Source organism: Aptenodytes forsteri, unplaced genomic scaffold, assembly GCF_000699145.1.
Source record: "Aptenodytes forsteri isolate BGI_AS27 unplaced genomic scaffold, ASM69914v1 Scaffold325, whole genome shotgun sequence".
NCBI lineage: Eukaryota > Metazoa > Chordata > Aves > Sphenisciformes > Spheniscidae > Aptenodytes > Aptenodytes forsteri.
Window position 1 is genome coordinate 1,676,580 of NW_008795575.1, and position 17,732 is coordinate 1,694,311.

General features: G+C 47.5%; 1 protein-coding gene across 1 annotated transcript in view; it reads left to right on the top strand.

Moving 5' to 3' along the window:
- PAPPA (pappalysin 1) overlaps positions 1 to 17,732 on the top strand; it is a 181,665-nt gene that overhangs the window by 140,907 nt on the left and 23,026 nt on the right. The window contains exons 14-18 of the mRNA XM_009282252.2: positions 1,062 to 1,230; positions 7,811 to 7,994; positions 10,574 to 10,784; positions 11,393 to 11,564; positions 14,951 to 15,098. Of these exons, the coding sequence (XP_009280527.1) occupies positions 1,062 to 1,230; positions 7,811 to 7,994; positions 10,574 to 10,784; positions 11,393 to 11,564; positions 14,951 to 15,098 (884 nt within the window). The remainder of the gene's footprint in view (positions 1 to 1,061; positions 1,231 to 7,810; positions 7,995 to 10,573; positions 10,785 to 11,392; positions 11,565 to 14,950; positions 15,099 to 17,732) is intronic.

The window sequence follows — 17,732 nt, forward strand, 5'->3', positions numbered from 1 at the left end:
CCCCTGCAATGAGCAGGGACATCTTCAACTAGATCAGGTTGCTCAGAGCCCCATCCAACCTGACCTGGAATGTTTCCAGGGATGGGGCATCCACCACCTCTCTGGGCAACCCGGGCCAGTGTTTCACCACCCTCAGCATAAAACATTTCTTCCTTGTATCTAGTCTAAGTCTACCCTTGTGCTTTAAGACTCTCAGCATTTTCATTGCCCTTTAGCTGAGGGACTGCCCCATACTCACATTTGAACATGTGCTATAATGGTTGACTCAGGTCATCAGAGATGGTGAAAGATTTTGTGTCAACCAGACATCTCTGTGTATACAAAAATAAAACAAAAACCTCTTTTTACAAGTTGTGCTAAATGTTACAATAATTTACTATAGGGAGAGCAGACAGTTTCCATCCGGGGAAACATTTTATGGATGGCAGGACAGCAACCAGAGAGATCTGAAATGACAGCATGCTGCTGAGCTTGATAACAGCTTATCAACACAGCTACACAGCTGATGTTTGGTGTTCCCTGTGAAGTGGAATAAAATGAATGTGTTGATTTCAATCGAGTTTCTCAAAGATAAGAGTGTCTATCACAGAAACCCCTCTTCACACATGCACACATGCACACTTATCACTAGCAATATCGGGCACTCCTGAACTCAGCAGAGATTTAAAATTGGATGGGGCATAAGGACTGCTCTTGGAGGGAGGGTGTTCTCGTGGGATGGATGAATGGATGCGTGTTGGTACAGGAGTAGGAAGGCCACAGTGCAGTTGAATATTGCAGAACAGAAAGTAATTCTGCAGAATTGGCAGGCTCTTCCCTTTTGCCACAAGACCTGTAATTTGCTTTCGTTGTCATCACCGTTACCACTGTCCCTGTCCTTCGGAAGACATAACTAGAGGGTGTGCTCGTTGGTGAGGAGCCCTTTGCCGAGTTTTGGGTGCAGTATGCAGTCTGTGTACCTGCTGCCTGACAAGTGATGAGTTTGTCAGTCAGACATGCTTGCTCTTGTGGAATTAATTCAATGACTTGAATAAAAATACGACTTCTTGTCTCCCACCTAGCTGTGTCCACTACTCCTGCGAAGCCACCGACTGCCAAAAGCTGGAGATCGAGAACGCGCTGCTGAACTGCACCGGCAGCGGGTGGTACAACGGTGCCCAGTGCAACGTGAGCTGCAAGACAGGCTACATTTTGCAAGTCCAGCGAGACGATGATCTCAGCAAGAGCCAGGTTTGTTCTGCCGGTTATGTATGACCCACAAGGCAGGGATGAGCAAACAGATGTGGAGAAATTGAGAAATAACCCAGCCGAAAACCGAAAATCTCAGCTCAGCCTTGGGACAAGGCCTTACCCAAATACTTCTCATCAGAACAGGAGCCATCTGACTCTGTAGGAAGAGGTACTGACAGTGAGCAAAGCTCGGATGTTCCCCAAATTTAGAAATTTTCAACCCAAAAGGTTTAAATATGTCTTCAGGCCTTCTCTGATCTCACTGGCTCTACTCAGCCAAACAGTGTTTCTTGGGTTGGTTTTTTGGGGGTGGGGTGTTTGGTTTTTTGCACAACCAGCTTCTGGGCAAAATAGCTCATTTTTATTCCTCGGGTTGAGACTAACGATGTCTTAACTCCTTTGCAGTGTTTCAGTCCATCTGCTCCCAACCACACCCTGACACTGCAGAAATGCATGGTAGCAAGGGGGTGGAAAAAGCACCCAAACCTTTTTGCTTCCGAACAAAGCACTGAAAACCTACCCCAGTGGGCCAGGGAGTGCTCTCCATCTTCTCTAAGCCATGCATTAATAATCCAGTCCTACAAAAGCAGCATGTCTTGATGCAGTGAGTGGGGTATTGAGGAAAGCCATCAATTTCTTTAACCATTAAAAAAATGCAGGTCCTTTGAGCTGGGGGAGGTGGATGAGGTGTATGTGCAGCACGGCCCAGCCTCGGCATGCCGCTGGGAGCAGGGTGCACGGGATACATGGATGCAGGGCAGGCACCCCAGTTTGTGCTCTCATCTCTAACGCTGCTGGATCCCGTGAGAGCGACGCGGGGGTGGTTTCCCCCATCAGCACCTTCTCGCGTGTTGTCGGGGCAGCACACACATCTGGGGCCGGGGAGGGCTGGGGGCAGGCAGCCGCGCTCAGCAGCCTGTCTGTATTTGTGAAATACTGTGTTCTTCATCAGCTCGCAGAGGGGGGAGACAGAGTGGAGGGGAATGAGTCAGCCCTTTCAACTCAATTACAAAACAAATACAGGACCCCGCGAGCTGGGCCTCTTCCATCCTAATTGGCATCAGCACCAGAACCCCAGCTCCAGCTGAGCATTTTTACAGAACAGAAAACAAGTTCTCAAACAAGCCTGAATGGCTGAACCAGGAAATAGTTGGAAGGGATCTGTACATTTGGAAGGGATCTGTACATTGAGCACACAGGAATCCCAAACCAAATAAAACAGCCTAAACATGTTTCACCAGCGCTGTGTTATTTAAACGCAAGAAGTACCTTTTGGGGAGGCTCAGCCAACTGTATATGGTTTTACTCTGAGAAGTTTGGTTTCAGAGCCTTGATCAGACTCATATGACAGGAGTGGAGGATTTTAGCACCCCTAGCTAACGTGATTCACTGCCTATTACAACATGCTTCCTCTCACCCTGGTCTACTATTGCACTTCATGGTCTTTTTTCCACCGATAAAAACCCTGAGGCCAGTGGCTTTGTTTTGCTCAGTGCTGTGCATTCACTGTTCAAATCGGGGAAGGAGTGGAACATCTTCAAGATATCCATGTTCAGCTAAGCACATTAAACACGTGCTTTAAAAGTTTATTCATGTGCTTCAGAGATCTGTTGAAAAGGAACAGACAGTTTCCTTCCCTATCGTCTCGTTTTATTTCTTTGTGTCAGGTGCTTCAAGCCAGAACTTGTGGAATGTGTAGGCAAGAAATGAATTATCCGAGAAAGTCCAGAATCCGTGGTTCGGGTTCCTCGTATTATGTTGTATTGAATTGCATTTTGCTCCTTCCGCAATTGCTTCCCAGCTTCAGCTCCTCTTCTGATCACAAGCATTTGGAGATGAGATAGGGCATGTGGGTTCTTATCTATGGTGAGAGGGACTTTCTGCCGTGATTGAGGAATCTTGCACAAAGCTGTTGGTTGTTTCGCTGTTGTCATTTAGTTGGATATTTTGCTTGTTTGACTGATTTGAGGGTCCAGAGCTATTTTTTTCTCGTTTAACTGACAGCGTGGGGGGCTGCACGAGGAAGAGGAGGAAGGAAAGTAGCTTTGCACAGGCTGATGTTTCACACTCTTGGGTAGGAAGGAGGCTGAGGTGAGGTGCAATGTCTCAAAGAGCAGACTGAACATCGGTGGCCCATGACCTCTGCATGCTGATGAAGATGATTGACAGACCAGTGAAAACACTCTGGTTTAGCATCTGAACCACATTTGTCTTCTGTATTTCACTGAAAGGCAGAAAAAAAGGGTGAACAGAGAATTAAAAGCGAAAATTAAAAGCAAAATTTTCAAAAGCACCTCAGAGATGTAGGGGCACAAGTCACATTTCAAATCAGTCTTTTACATCTAAGGGGTCTTTGAAAATCTTCTTAACAGTTTCTGCACCTTCTGGCCTCTGTGTCTTCTGAAGTCACCATTTTAATCAGTCTTAGGGCAAAAAATTCATTCATCTCTGCTCTCTGAGAAGCTCCCATTCCCAAATTCTGTTAAAACTCCATAAAATCACCAAACCCTAAAAACCGTCAGCACTATGTGCAGTAGAAACTGTTTGCTGTTTGAAAATAAAAAAAAGCTGAGCTGTTTACAGACTCTTGGGTTCTCTCTCATCCTCATTTAGGGACTTCAGCAACAACAACAAAAAAGGGTTTGCATAGTGATGGAGCAAAATCCTTCATGTATCTTTCTCACAAAGAAGATCTCGGGATGTTTTCATTTCCCCCCGATTTCTTCCCACCCCCGTGACAACTCCATCGCTCTTTCTTCTCTTCTCCCCCTTTTCTCCCTTTGTCTTTCACTGCTTTCCTCCCCCTTGTCCTTCGCTGAAAGCCCTGCTCATTCAGTTACTTGTTGTCATCTCTCCTTGAAGCTACCACCACTGCTGCTCTGGTCAAGAGGTGTTATTTAAAACCCAGCAGCTCCCTAATGTTGTGCAAAGGCATCATCAATCATGCCAGGAAAAGAAAGCGCGGCTCATGTGGGTTCAATTAGAGGCACAGTAGTGGGCAGAAGTGGAAGAATACTTAGAGGGGAGGGCACAGCTGTTCATTTTTAAGGAGAGGAAACTTCACACGTGAAGCATCGCTTGAAGAAGGAGCCGGCTGGGATCTTGGGCAGCAGGAAGGAGACATGAATTCTCCCAGGCTGTTAAAAGTCCCAAGAAACAAATCTTTCTGGCACCAGATTTGTTTAAGTTTGCATCCTCTTCACTGTACTGCACACTGTATCTTTGGAGGCCCTTTTTTCCCCCCCCCTCTTTTCTCCTCCTTTCCCGCCCGCCCTCCCTCCTTGTCTAAGCCTCTTTGGAAGGCAGGACATGAAGGGAAGCGGTTGCTGTGATGCCAGTCAAAGCAGCACAAAGTGCCCAAAGTGACAGCTAATAAACCAGATGAGAAAGCCAAGTGCTTCGTATGGACTGCTGTGAGCTGGGTGACCTTGTCAGATCAGACAGGCGAAACAGGCGCGTGCCTGCTCAGGCTTCAGGTGGGAGATGCAGATGCTGCCAGAAAGACCCAGGGCCGGATCCAAAGGCGGCACTGCTCAGGCTGTCGATTGGAAATACCCCCGAGGTGCAGCGTGGTGCTGGGGAGAGCTGGGCTCCTGCACCGCAGCCTGGGGTCCTGCCCTGCAATGATCCCACCTTCAGGTGGGACACTGCAAGAGGGAGAAGCTGAAAGCTGGTGGGTGCCATCTGCAATAATTTCCATGTTAGGCTTGTCCTCTGTGCTTGCAGTCAAAGCCACTAGTCTTTGTCTCCATTGCGGGGAATGTTCTCTGTTATGTTCTGCTTGCAGAAATGCATGTGCTCCTATTGCTTGAAGTGATGACATGATAGACATACTCTAAAATGTGCCATTATTATGTCTGACCTTGAAAACCTCAGCTTCTATCATACAGTGTGGAACAAATTACTGGAAAAAGCTGAGAAGCCGGGGTCTTACCCACATGGGCATAGCTTCTCTGCATGCCAATGGCCTTGCCAGTGTGCCAGGAAGAGGAAAAGCCATAGGGGTCCGGAAGAAGGTGACTCTTCCAGATTTAGTTAGTGTTTTTGTTGGGAAGGTACCATGGGGAAAAACCCAGAGGTGAAAACGTGGAGAGACTAATTTTTTTTTCACATCAAGGTCTAGAACAGGGGCAGAAATGAAGTGCAATGGGAGTATAGCTCTAATGAGGGATCCCTTCCACGGAGGGGTGGCCCCAGGCACGTTGCATTTCCAGCAGGCTGTAGTGTCCTGCAGCTTTCTGCTAACAAAGACCACGGCTGCAGCTGAAATGCTCTCACAAGTGTTAGCTTGGGCAAAACGTTCTTGCCCATTTTCTGTAAGGTGTGACTGTCATGCACAGATATTGCTTCCGTTTAAATTCTTGTGTCATATTCCAGATTCTGAATTTGCACTGTTTATTTAGTGCTCTGTAGAGGTACATCTGATGTGCAACCCTGTCGTTAGAGAAACTCCCTTGTGCACCATACTGTGTCTCAGCAGCCAGTATCAGCTAGTAGGAACAATCATTTATTCCTGAACTAGATCACACCAACACTAATAATTGAATTCTTGGAGTTGAATCTCCTATCACTGATAGAGCTTCCCTGTGCTCAGCGTGGATCCAGCATCCAGTGCAAGACTCGCATCTTTTCCGTAACATTTGGATAGTCCCTGACATCAATAGCTTGGCTTTATGTTTTAACCTCCTGCTGCCGAGGTGCCCAGCAGCCACGGTGCTGGAGTGTTATTTGATGATAGCATCTGTTAAGGGAATTGGAGGCTTTGCTGCATGCTGGAGCAGCCCAGCCTGGAGTGCAAATGTGGTGGACATGGAAATATGCTGTATCATCCCTTCTCCTGTGCCCATCACACCGCAACTTTCTGGAAGCACAGGCATCTTCACGTCATCAACTGTCTACAGAATTTTCTACTTTGTAATGGTGCAGATATTCTGATAAGCAACAAAGGCAGAATTAATAGCCGCTGGGGAGCGAAGTGATTGGGAATGAGACCACAGAGTGTCACTTCACCTGAGCGCTCCGAGAATCCCAGAATGTGCTACTCTAAATTTGTAGAAAAGACATTTTTTTCCATCAGCAGTGCTCCCTGTTTAAATAAACTCCACAGTCTAGAAAAGGGGTTTTGTGCCCACTTGGGAAGTGTCCAGTTTCTCGGCTCTGGGACTGCTTTTTCCATTCTGAATGCAACCATATATCAAAGGGAGACAGGTCTGAACTTCTGTTGAAACCATTAGGGTGTTTTTGCGAAAAGGGAATCCAGGTCCCTTTGATGTGTGCTAGAAAAATTCCCCTTCCTTTTATAAACCCAGATCAGTGGTCGGCGGTGCAAATCTCCTGTGAGCGTCCCAGCCCTGAATAAAATATTCCCTGGAGGCAGAGGAGTGCTGCTGTACGGCTTGGTCAGATTCCTCGCCAGTATCTTCCCCTTCTCGTGTTTGGGTTTCTCACATTTCTTTTTCTTCTGTCCCTCTCTTTATTCTGGTATGTAGGGAGGAGTCCTACTTTCAGATTCTTCACTTCTAGTTTTTAATAATTTTCCCTTTTTAATTAGAAAGTGGATATGTTGTTTATTCTGTTCTCTTTGCCAACATCTGTTTGTCCTTCGGTCACCCAGTAAATTCTTCATCTTAGCTTTGGACGGGTGGCTCCTTTACCTCCCCCTCCTTTTTTTTTTTCTCTCCCTAGCACTTCAGGATTTCAATCTGCTGCATTGTTTGGATTATTCCTCAAATCTGTAGAAGTATACCTTCTGTGTAGCTATGACAGGAGAGTGACATTAGGGAAGTCAGCACAGGCACTGACTCTGCGTTCGACCTCTCAAGTGCCAGGTGGACGTACGGGCAGGATGCTCTTCGGTCTGTCCATTGCAAACTCCTCCAGGAAAAAGTCTGTCTCTCAGGCATGTGTGTCCCCGGTGCCAGGGCAGCAGGGCCCTGATTTCATTTGAAGCCTCGGGGCACTCTGGTAGTGGAAGCCATAACAGCAGCTGTCGGTATCTGAACACAGTGTTGACGTGGCCCAGGCCACCTCCCTTGGTACCCCAGTCCAAGGGCGACTGCCACCTCTTGGGAGAGCCTCGGATGGGAGTCCCAAATGGGTTCATGTCAGGCTGGCTTTTACTTCAAACCCAACAGTGAGTTCGACTACTCAGAAATACATGGGGATCCCCTTGGAGTGGCTGTGTCACTGCAAAGGTGACAGGGATCAGGGATAGCTGTCAGCTCCAAACAGCTCAGACTTGCACGCTCCTTTCTGATCACAGGGCAGAGCAGCCAGGCTTCCCGGCTTGTCTCAGGAGGCGATGCAGACAAGAGTTGAGATTATTTGTAGTGCTCCACTCTTTATATTGAAGCACTTCGGTGTCTCACCCCAGAGGTGACCGAAATACATCCTGGTTCTCTGACACTGTTTCTTGTGGGACCTTGGTGTTCTTAGTAGCTGCTGTCCAAATGATGATGGTAGTGATCAGGCCCAGTTTTGCTTAACTTGTGAGCCAAAATAATGGCTGTTATTAGGCTTGGAACGGTTTTGATCTCTCCCTCGCTGGCTGTGGTGGCTGTAGGCACGTGTCTTTTTCCAGATGGAGTCCAGCATCACCATGACTTGCACGGATGGGAAGTGGAACAAGCAGGTGACCTGCGAGCCCGTGGACTGCGGTGTCCCAGACCAGTACCATGTCTACCCAGCCACCTTCAACTGCAGCAAAGGGACCACCTTTGGCAAGAAATGCTCCTTCACTTGCCGACCTCCTGCTCTTCTGAAAGGTATCGGAGGCTGTCTGTGCAGTGACCTGGGAGTAGCTGCACAGCTAACACAGACTGTTCCTAGTAATATATGTTACTGTTGCTGTTATTTTAGAATTATTCATGATATTTTTAGTATGAAGAATTATGAGGCTTTATGGGAAGGTTTATTTATATTAGAAGTTAAGTTCCTTTGCATCTCTCTATTACCTTCCTTTGACCTTTCCTTGATCACGGCTGGCCAGGCAGTAATGACAGTGAATATTGCTTCCATACAACCAAAACATGGAAGAGTCATGGGGATAAATCAAATTGAACTCTCTCATCTTCTTTCCCATGCCTTCTCTGTTTTCTGTGTCTGTCTCCCTTCTATGCCTCCACCATGTATTTGGAAAGGCAGGAGAAGACTGAAAAGTCCCATGTCCCAGTGACACAGTCCCCCATCACTGTTTTTCCTAATCCACCCATCACTTCTCTCCTTTTCCACACTCATCTTGCTCTACCTCTGACCTTTCTCTCCTCTTCTTGTTTGGGACTCTCTACAATTTTTTTTTCTTAAAAATAACACACTCTGCTGCCTTCTTTCCTTTTCTCCCCCATCTTCTTCCCTGCTGCTTTTCTGCTAGCATCCCCATCATCTTCTCAGCACCATCAACTCTTCTGCTCAGTGTAACATTACCCTTTTCGATCTGGTCCTCCGGAAACAAGAAAAGATATCATTGTTAATTTGAAGGAACATTAGAGCCAAATTAACTTGTCATCTTGCAGTGGAATAATCTTAACTGCTGTTGTCAACTGAGGTTCAAATATGTGGTATCACCTTTTCTGCTAGGATTCATTGCAAACCCCAGAAGAGGCATGGGAAGTATTCTTCATTTCAGTGAAAGGATATGTTGATTTCTTCATGTATAACCAAATTATGTCATTCATTTAACTCCGACTTAGGAGGGTAACCACAAGTGAAAGTTAAGACTACTCAAAGGGGAGATTTCTATCAAAGACTTCCCTTTTTCTGTTCATGCACTCAGAGGGTCACCTTCAACAAGAGGTGTTTTTTCATTGAAAATGCCTGGAAGTTTTTTGAGGGGGCAGTGAAAATAAAGATATTTATCATGACCAACAAGAGCTTCAGCTGATGACTCCGGCGGGGGTAGCTGGAGGGATGATAACCAAGCCCCAGGTCAGGGGGTGCAGCTGTGATGTGCAGCATCACTTCACTTTTGTCCAGAAACCCTGTGAGCTGTGAGGTAAAGGCACCGTTTGGTGTACAGCCATCGGTGATGACTAATAGATGTTGCCACTAAGCTTCTGGAGAATGGCGTTCGAATGACTCATGCCTAATTCAATCACTGACGTCATGACAGCCACTGTTGGTAATGTCACAGCTTATCACTTTGCAGTGGCAAGTATGATATCACCACGGCTGGTCTGCAGAGCTGCTGCGTGAGTCAGAGCAGAGGAGCATGCTGGTGCTCTAGAAAGAGCTCCCTTCTGCACAGAATACCTCTGCAATCATCTGCAGTTGGGGAGGGGAGAGAGAAAGCCGGGGCTGATTTAATGCGGCTTCTCTTATCTTTGTGGGTAGGGCAGGAGGGCTCCTCCACATACCTTCCTGAGCCCTCCAGAGCCTTTTGTTTTCTTCTTCTTTGAATTCCAGCCTCATGCCCCGGCTCTCTTCCTTCCCTCTCAGAGAGGTGGCATTGCTCTGGGGTTAGCAGTTTGTCAGTATTATTTTGGATAACTCGAAGCTGGCTTACTGTTGAAAATATGCCTTGTGGGTTGAGAAGAGTTCCTGCAGCAATGCTCGGGGATTTCAATAGAGTATTAGGGATTTTTGAAGGGTTAGTGGCTCATAGCTGTGCTTTGTTTCTTAGGAAAAGCTTATTCCTTTTCAACATACAGTATAAAATAACAAAGAATGTAAAATACACTGAGACTAGGCTACTTTTAGCTTAACCTTCTGAAGTCAAGTAGGTCGTAGCAGAGGCAAATAGATCTATTGTACCTTTTACCTTTGAGGTGCTGGCCAAGAAAGCTTCCTAAGGAAAATGAGTCTCTAATGAGTATTATGAATCGTATTTATCACAGTAGTCCCCAAGGACTGAGAGTCCCCAGCTGAGAATGGCTCCTCATTGTGTCGGAGTAGTGACTCTAATACTAACAGATGCTGCTCCAAAAGGCTCAAAATTGAAATAAAAAGGACAGATTCAGGTTAGAGAGATAACACAGAAGCAGAATGAAGAATGTAATGGCACCAAACCCTCTGTTAATGCCATGACTTTGGAGAGGAGGGGGTTGATGTAGGAAGCAAGCTTCCTTTCAGGGAAGAACAAAATAAGGAAGAGAAATACAAAAGATTACAAAGCCAGTGTGGTTTCCCCTATGCTATAGCATTTCCTGAAATAAGCACCGTCTGCCTGTCATCTGAAAACGGAGTTCTTAATGATTTAATGCCATCATCTAGAAAGAGAAAATGCATAGGACATACACAGTTGAATTTGTCAAACCAACTGAGGTGGCTTTTGATATATTATGGGTGTAACGACATTTCAGAAAAAATAGTCCTGCTGAACGTTGTTAACTTTGCTCTCTGTTCTTAGGAAACAACAGCAACTTGACCTGCATGGAGGATGGGCTGTGGTCCTTTCCGGAGGCCCTGTGTGAGCTGATGTGTCGAGCACCCTCCATCGTCCCTAATGCAGATCTCCAGACTACTCGTTGCCGAGAAGATAAGCACAAAGTGGGCTCGTTTTGCAAGTACAAATGCAAACCAGGTTATCATGTCCCTGGATCCTCCAGAAAAGCAAGAAAGTACGTGAAAGAGTAACGCCCTGCAGTCAGCATGATTCAGAAAGCCATGAGTTAAAATGATTTCGGGAAAGGGATGGGCTGTTTATAACAGACTGTATGTGCTGTAGGGAATATCACTGAGCAATTCCTTCATGCAGATAGTTGTGCAGTTTCAAGGGGATTTAGGCACCTCGCTCGCTTAGGCTTCTTTGAAAATCCTAATCAGTGCTCAAAAAACAGACCTTACCTTAGAAATACCCCTTTGATATGCAGCCTGGGGAGTCCCCTTTGAAACTCTGCAGGAAAGGGTTAGTGCTATCGTATACTTCTGACTCTGCACAAACCCACTTCAAACCAACCACAGCCCACAAGCCTGGGAAGTGGAGTTTTTGGGAGACGTGTCCAAGGCCAAAAGAGGAGTTTAGGCTGGGCAGCTCAAAGTTGGCTTTGCAAATAATTGTTATTTTTGCTCAGAGACCTCATGACGCAGATTCACGACTTGTTCCCCAAGTGTTAAAAGCTCAAGCACACCCATCCCCTGCAACCTGCTAACAGGGCTCAGAGGCTTTAGAGGCTCTTAGCTGACTCAGCCACTCACTAAATGGTCTTGTTTTTCTCTGCACAAAAAGGCGAGCCTTTAAGATCCAGTGCACGCAAGACGGCACGTGGCTGCCGGGTGCTTGCGTGCCTGTTACCTGTGACCCTCCGCCTTCCAAGTTTCACGGGCTCTACCAGTGCTCCAACGGCTTCCAGTTTAACAGCGAGTGCCGGATCAAGTGCGAAGATGATGACAATCAGTCGGTGAGTCTCTCTTACCGAAATTATCTCGGGCCATACAAGCGTGGTTTTATCATATGTTCCCTGAGGACTCTGATCTTGGAGGGGCTGGGCGCCATTGAGCTCTTCTGAGACCAGAGACAGAGAAATGGAGAAGGGAAATACATAATTAAAGGAGAGGGAGAGAGCTTCTGCAGAGAGCCTGGAAATACTATTTTTATGATAGTAGTAATAGTATTAATTATTACCGGTAGAGGACTAGCAGTGAGTGACTTACTGTTTCCGGACAATAAGTGGCTGAAAAATCTGCCTCAGTGGCTCTATGATCTAGCTAGAAAATAAGGAGTAACGAATGAAAGTAAGTAGGATATGAGTTACCTACACTTGTCCTGTTTGTTCATTCCGTTTTACCTTGCTTTTCTCTCCAATTCTTTTTCTCGTCATCATTATATGTATGTGTGCCATATGATAATTTAACTTTATAGGGATTACAACCATTCAGGTGAACTGTCCCTAAACTTTCCTGTTTTTCTGGCTGTGAAGGTGTCATTTGGCATCGGGGTCAGATCCTCATCTGGCATAAATCAGAGTGTTGCCTTTGACTTCCTAGAAGCGGTGTTCACTGATACGAGAAGGTCTGGCCTTTAGTATCTTGTTTGAAATGCTTAGTTTTCCTCACCAGAGGTAATTATAGTTTGTGAGGTAAATAACTTCTCCCAGAAGTGCTGCTGCTACTTAATACGCTTGGGAAGAGAAAGTGGGGATGTAGAAGCTGCTGCTACTACGCGAAGTGCAGAGAGCAAGGGAGTGCTCTGTCAAAGGCCTTTTAATATCATTCCGGATTCTAAGGACATATTAAAAGGCACCAACCCTGCCCTAGGGCCAGTGATCTGAAAGACACCTCTGATACCTGCTCCAAATATTAAAAGCCAATTGCTGCCCCCATTCCCTGCCAGGTTGGCCTGCCCTCTTCACGGGGACAACAGGCAGAGCCCTGGGGTTTTGCATCAGGGCACCTGAAAAAGGTTTCCTTGTATAAGACTTACGAGAGGTTACAAGCCTTGTGAAATGAGAAGTTGCATGCCTGGGTGCAGTTTGGGTGCGCGCTCTGGGATATGGCATCTGTGGCTTTGTGCATCTACCACTTGTTCAGACCGGTCAGCGTGGCTGAAGATGTATACCATCGCTGCCATGCAGAGAAACTGGGGCCACCAGGGTAACAACACTGGTATAACGGGTTTGTGTTTGCTTTTAAATGAGCTGGACGTGAAGAGGAGCAAGCAGTGGAGTCAGGGTTGCAGCAATAATGAAGTGAGCTGTGGAAAGAGAGATATAGCTATGTCTCTATTCATGGTAAGGAAGAGTGTAGTGACTGTTCAGCTGCAAAAGCACCTTGAGCAAAGGAGCAGATAACATCTTGAGAAAGGGATTTGCAGAGAAAGGTATTTCCAGATATCCCAGAAAATGGACTACAGAAAAAGAGGGAGGACTCCTGGCACAAGCCAGAACCACTTGAGAGGTGTTAATTATTTAAGGATTAAACCCCACTAAGTCTCTCTCAGCTATATAAGGTGATAATGCACGTTGGATCCAAGCAAGAAACCCAGCAGGGATTTTCACAAGAGATTTTGCAGGTCAGGGAATGATGGACAGTATGTTACTATAGCAATGGATATCCTGGGATCTCTGAGTATGTTGCAGAAACTATACAACAGTACCCTCAAGCACAGCCAGCTCCAGGAACATAAATCAGGTTTCATGGCTCACCTTTAAAAATCATGCTTGAACCCTGGCATGCAAATTGCAATGGAAGAGCACCACACTTGCTAAAACAGCAAATTGTGCTCAATTATCACTTAGCGATCTCTTCCTGAATTTGTCACCACGCTGAAAGATCATTACTCAGCTGTACATATGGCATCTCTTAATCACCAGGAACGTAATGGTCATTTAAGCAGGTACCTCCCCTGGCACCCAGAACAAGGGTCTTCTGTTTCTGAATATTGTGCACAAATCATATGAATAGTCAGATCTAAATTAATCAGTCTCTGCCAAACTGGCCCTTAGGTGAGAGTCACCAAGCTGGATCACACCCTGAGTCCATCTGGTCCATTATCCTTTCATATGATTTTCTTATTACTTCTGGCAATGGCCAGATGTCTAGAGAAGGGGAAGCAGGTCCCACGCAGTAGTCTGCTGATAAGACCACTTTGCATCTCGCTAAACATTGTGTTCATCAACAAAGCTGAGCAAAAAAAGCATTAGGATATTAAGAACAAGGCTAACACTGAAGGCTGTGCAATCTTCCACGCCGGTACCAGGAGCTTGTGCAGATCCCTGTGCAGCAACGGGTGTGCGTCGTGGGGAAGAGCTCCTGAGACAAGTTGAGGAGCCCTGCTGGATAGACAGCACACTAAAGGATCCCCAAAGATATCCAGTACAGTCTCCAAAAGCAGGGTGGGTAGATTGCAGGCAACATGCCCAGCATGTAAAATGGGCGAGGAGAAGCAGAGATCCTGCATGGTTCTCCCACCCAGCAAGGCCCCCGCGGGAGGTTTGGAGCCCAGCCACACCAGACATCCTCCTGTTGAATGTCTCACATTACCCCATGGCAGTTAGGCTCACAGATCCTGCAGAACAGCTTGCGTAGAAATCCCCAATGCCATGAGGATAGATCTGACAAAAGATTGCCTGTGCACTCCTTTCTTGTTTCTAAAGGGCATGATATTTCCCCTCGGACTTTGGTATTCATTCTTCAGTATCATACAGAGAATCTTTTCTATAAGAGAAATGTCATATTCTATTCCTTGCCCATTCCCACACCAGAGGATTTTTTTCTCCTTTCCACCTGCCTCTGTGCGCATCTGTCTCAGCCTCTTCGCTTGCTGCCACTCAAGGCAGCCAAGCTCTAAAGAGCACGTTCGGCCCTGCTAAGCATCCCTGCTCGTGTCCCGCCTTCCTTCCTCCCTCCTTCAGATGGCCATTGGGGATTCTTTCTTTTTCGAGACAAAGATGATGCAGCTAGTTAGAAAATGGGAAGAGGGAAAAGGTTGCGTTCAACACAAACCTCTCAACAACAAGAAAGAAGGCAAATGGGGTGAATGCACCTTTATCGCAACTGGAGTGGGTCTATTTTAAGGTAGAGACCTTGCAAGGGCCTTCCTTGTAAAGACATTGCATTGCACAGAAGAGGCACCTGTGTGCGTTTGTATGCCATGCAGGTTTCCTTTTTTTAATTCTTTGGAAGAAAACTCCTTTTTGCCCCCCCCGGGCTGGCAGTCCCAACTGGGGGCTCTTCCAGCTCCAGCAGAACTTTGCTCCCAGCTCAGCTCTGCCCGCTTCTCACTTCTCAGCCTGTCCTTGCTGTTGTTTTTGTGACCATCCTCGTTATCTCCTTCTCTCATTCCCAGGGCCGTGGAAGCAATGTGATTCACTGCCGGAAGGATGGCACCTGGAGCGGCTCCTTTCATCTCTGCAGGGAAATGCAGGGCCAGTGCGCACTGCCTACGCAGCTCAACAGCCACCTGAAGCTGCAGTGCGCCGGCGGCTACGGCATAGGTTTGTGAGCATCAGCCCCGGCCGTCTGCCATGGGGGGATGCAGCTCAGATGGGGGTGGGGAGCAATGGGACAGGAGACGAGGAAGAGGATGGGAATGAGAGGGAGGAAGGAAGGAGCCTGCAGTCCTTGAAGTCACCTTCTCCTGTGGACCTGTTTCCCTGAGTGAGAGGCGGCAGCCTCTATGGGAGGCTTTTCAGGGAACTACTTTTAGGAAACATGAAGCTTTGAGAGGCCAGGTATCATGTAACATGCTCTGATTGCCTGCTCCTTGCAGCGTTTCCAGTTTCATCGTGTCCCTTCTCAGCCAGCTGGTTTTAATGGGCAGCCAGCAAGCCAGACTACGCCAGAGACACATCCAGTCCTCAAAATACAGGGAGAGATTGTACCTGCATTTGCTCTTACGCTTTTGTAATATCCCGCTCCTTCAACCACACGCACACATGCCCACCCCAGAGGCTGAAAGGCAGGAAGCTGGCAGGGAAGCGCAGAATCAGGAAAACTCAGGTCTCTCCAGAAAGAATATGAGAACAGCTGAGCATCCCCTCTGGTATGACAGTTGTTTAGGAGCTGTTGTAAGGGTATGTTTTCCCCCTTCCTTCTGGGGTGCCTTGTCACTCTGCAAGGGGTGATGAGCATTGGGGTGCTTCCTGTGCTCAGCTTTGCTTTGTGTCACCCAGGCAGAGGCAGGGATAGACTACACACTGAAAATACACTGTATTGTACTTTCAGCCCCTCTTCTTGAGGTCTCCCTGCTGTAAGGGCTGAAACAGGAGCTGCACTGGCTGCAGCCCGCACAGACCCACGAGGCCCCTTCCTGCAGCCCCACTCCCAGCCCCTGCCAGCCCCCCCTCCCTCCGCCTGTCCCTTTGAACTTGGAGAAATTTCCTCGTTGCGTGGCTCCCTCATTATATCGCAGCCATGTGAGGGACCACGAGCCTCCTTGTGTTCCCTCCCCGGGGAGGAGAACACGACCTGGATGAGATCACCGCTCTGTAATGATGCCAATTACAGATCATATATCAAAACAATTCCGACCTGCTCCTTTCCGTAAGCGTAAATAGCGTGGCGGAGCACGGGAGAGCTGGGCGAGCGGGCTGCGGCGACTCTTAATGTGGCGAGGTGTTTTACCCTTGAGACGAGGTTACCTCCCGGGGCTGGCCAGGTTTTTGCAAGGAGAGAAATACCCATTCCCGGTTTGGAGGGGAGCATCTCAGTGCTGGAAACAGGAGGGTCTGCAGCTGCCCGGGCAGCAGGCGCCTGCCAGCCCTCGGTCCTGTCCCAGGCCTGCCGGGGCAGCTGTCAGCAGGTGCTGATCCCAGATGCAAGGTCCAGTGGGCCTGATCCTGGGATGGGACCACGCAGCTGTCATGGAGGCAAGGGGGTCGTGGGACAGATCCTCTATGAGAGCGTGGCTCTCGCTGAAGAGGGAGGAAGAGCTCGGCGAGGGCACAGCGGCCGTTGGCTCTTATCCTCAGCAGATGGAGACATACCACACACTTTGTTAGGCTCGCCCAGCACCACCTTTTGGGATCAGGTTGTTGGGGTTTTCTCTTTTTTTGTGTGTTTTTGGAAGCCTGATTGATGTCCTTCTGAGAAGGTGCTCTCCTGCCACTTACTTGCAATGGGGCTAGCGTCAACAGGCACTCATCCAGCAGGTCCCTGGAGCTGCTACCATATGCACCGGGAAAGCAAAACAAACCCCAAGCGCTCGCTGCCTTGCTGGCTCAACAGCCTGGGTCTGCTCTGCTCCCACTGACTCCTCCATGTGGGAGTACGTGAGAAGGCAGAAGCAGGTGAGGAAAATAATAGTATCCAGTCGTGGTCACTATGAATCCCACACACCTTAGGTAATTCCTCAGACACCTAATCTGCCCTTCCAAGCTGAGGTGTGTGTTGAGCCAAAGGTTCAGCTCTCCAAACCAGTGCGGAGATTAATTCCTCCCCCAGCGCTGACTGGAGTGCAGAAATCTTAATGACACGTTTGCAGCAGCTGTGCCATTCAAGAGTGATTTTCCAGGGGGGAAATGGTAATGGTCCAACACACTAGGGCTTACGGTTGTGTCACCACAGGGCTCTGGGATATTGCTGCAGAGCATCGCAGCATGTTTTAATAAAGAAAGGACAGGATTCCCACTGGGCATGACAGTTAATCAGAGAAAAAGCAGGTTTATGTGTGAACAAAGCCATCATTACCTCTCTGCGTACTTCTTATCGACTGTGGGACTTAGGTGATAGCTCGTCTGCAATATCATTAGGCTTGGTCACCCTCCGAAAGATTATTATTGAAGGTCTGTAAATTTGGCAGATCAAACGGTAGGTTTTTGTCATGTCATAGGTGAGATGAGTTCGACAGCCTCTGCTTAATCAGTCCCATTGCTTGAAAGAGCAGTTGAAATGGAAAAACCTTCACATTTTCTTGATGATCTAAAAGTGCAAAACCTGACCCCCTTCTTGGGGTTAATAGCCAGAGAAATACCTAGATATGCAGCTCATACAAAAGGCCCTGGAATATCTGCCACCCCCACGGTCTCCTGCTGAGATGCAGGGTTGTACTCAGCATTTCATGTGTGGCTAGAAGATATGTGATAGTTATGGTTGACTGCTAATTGCAATTTAGGAAAAATGAGCCCTAA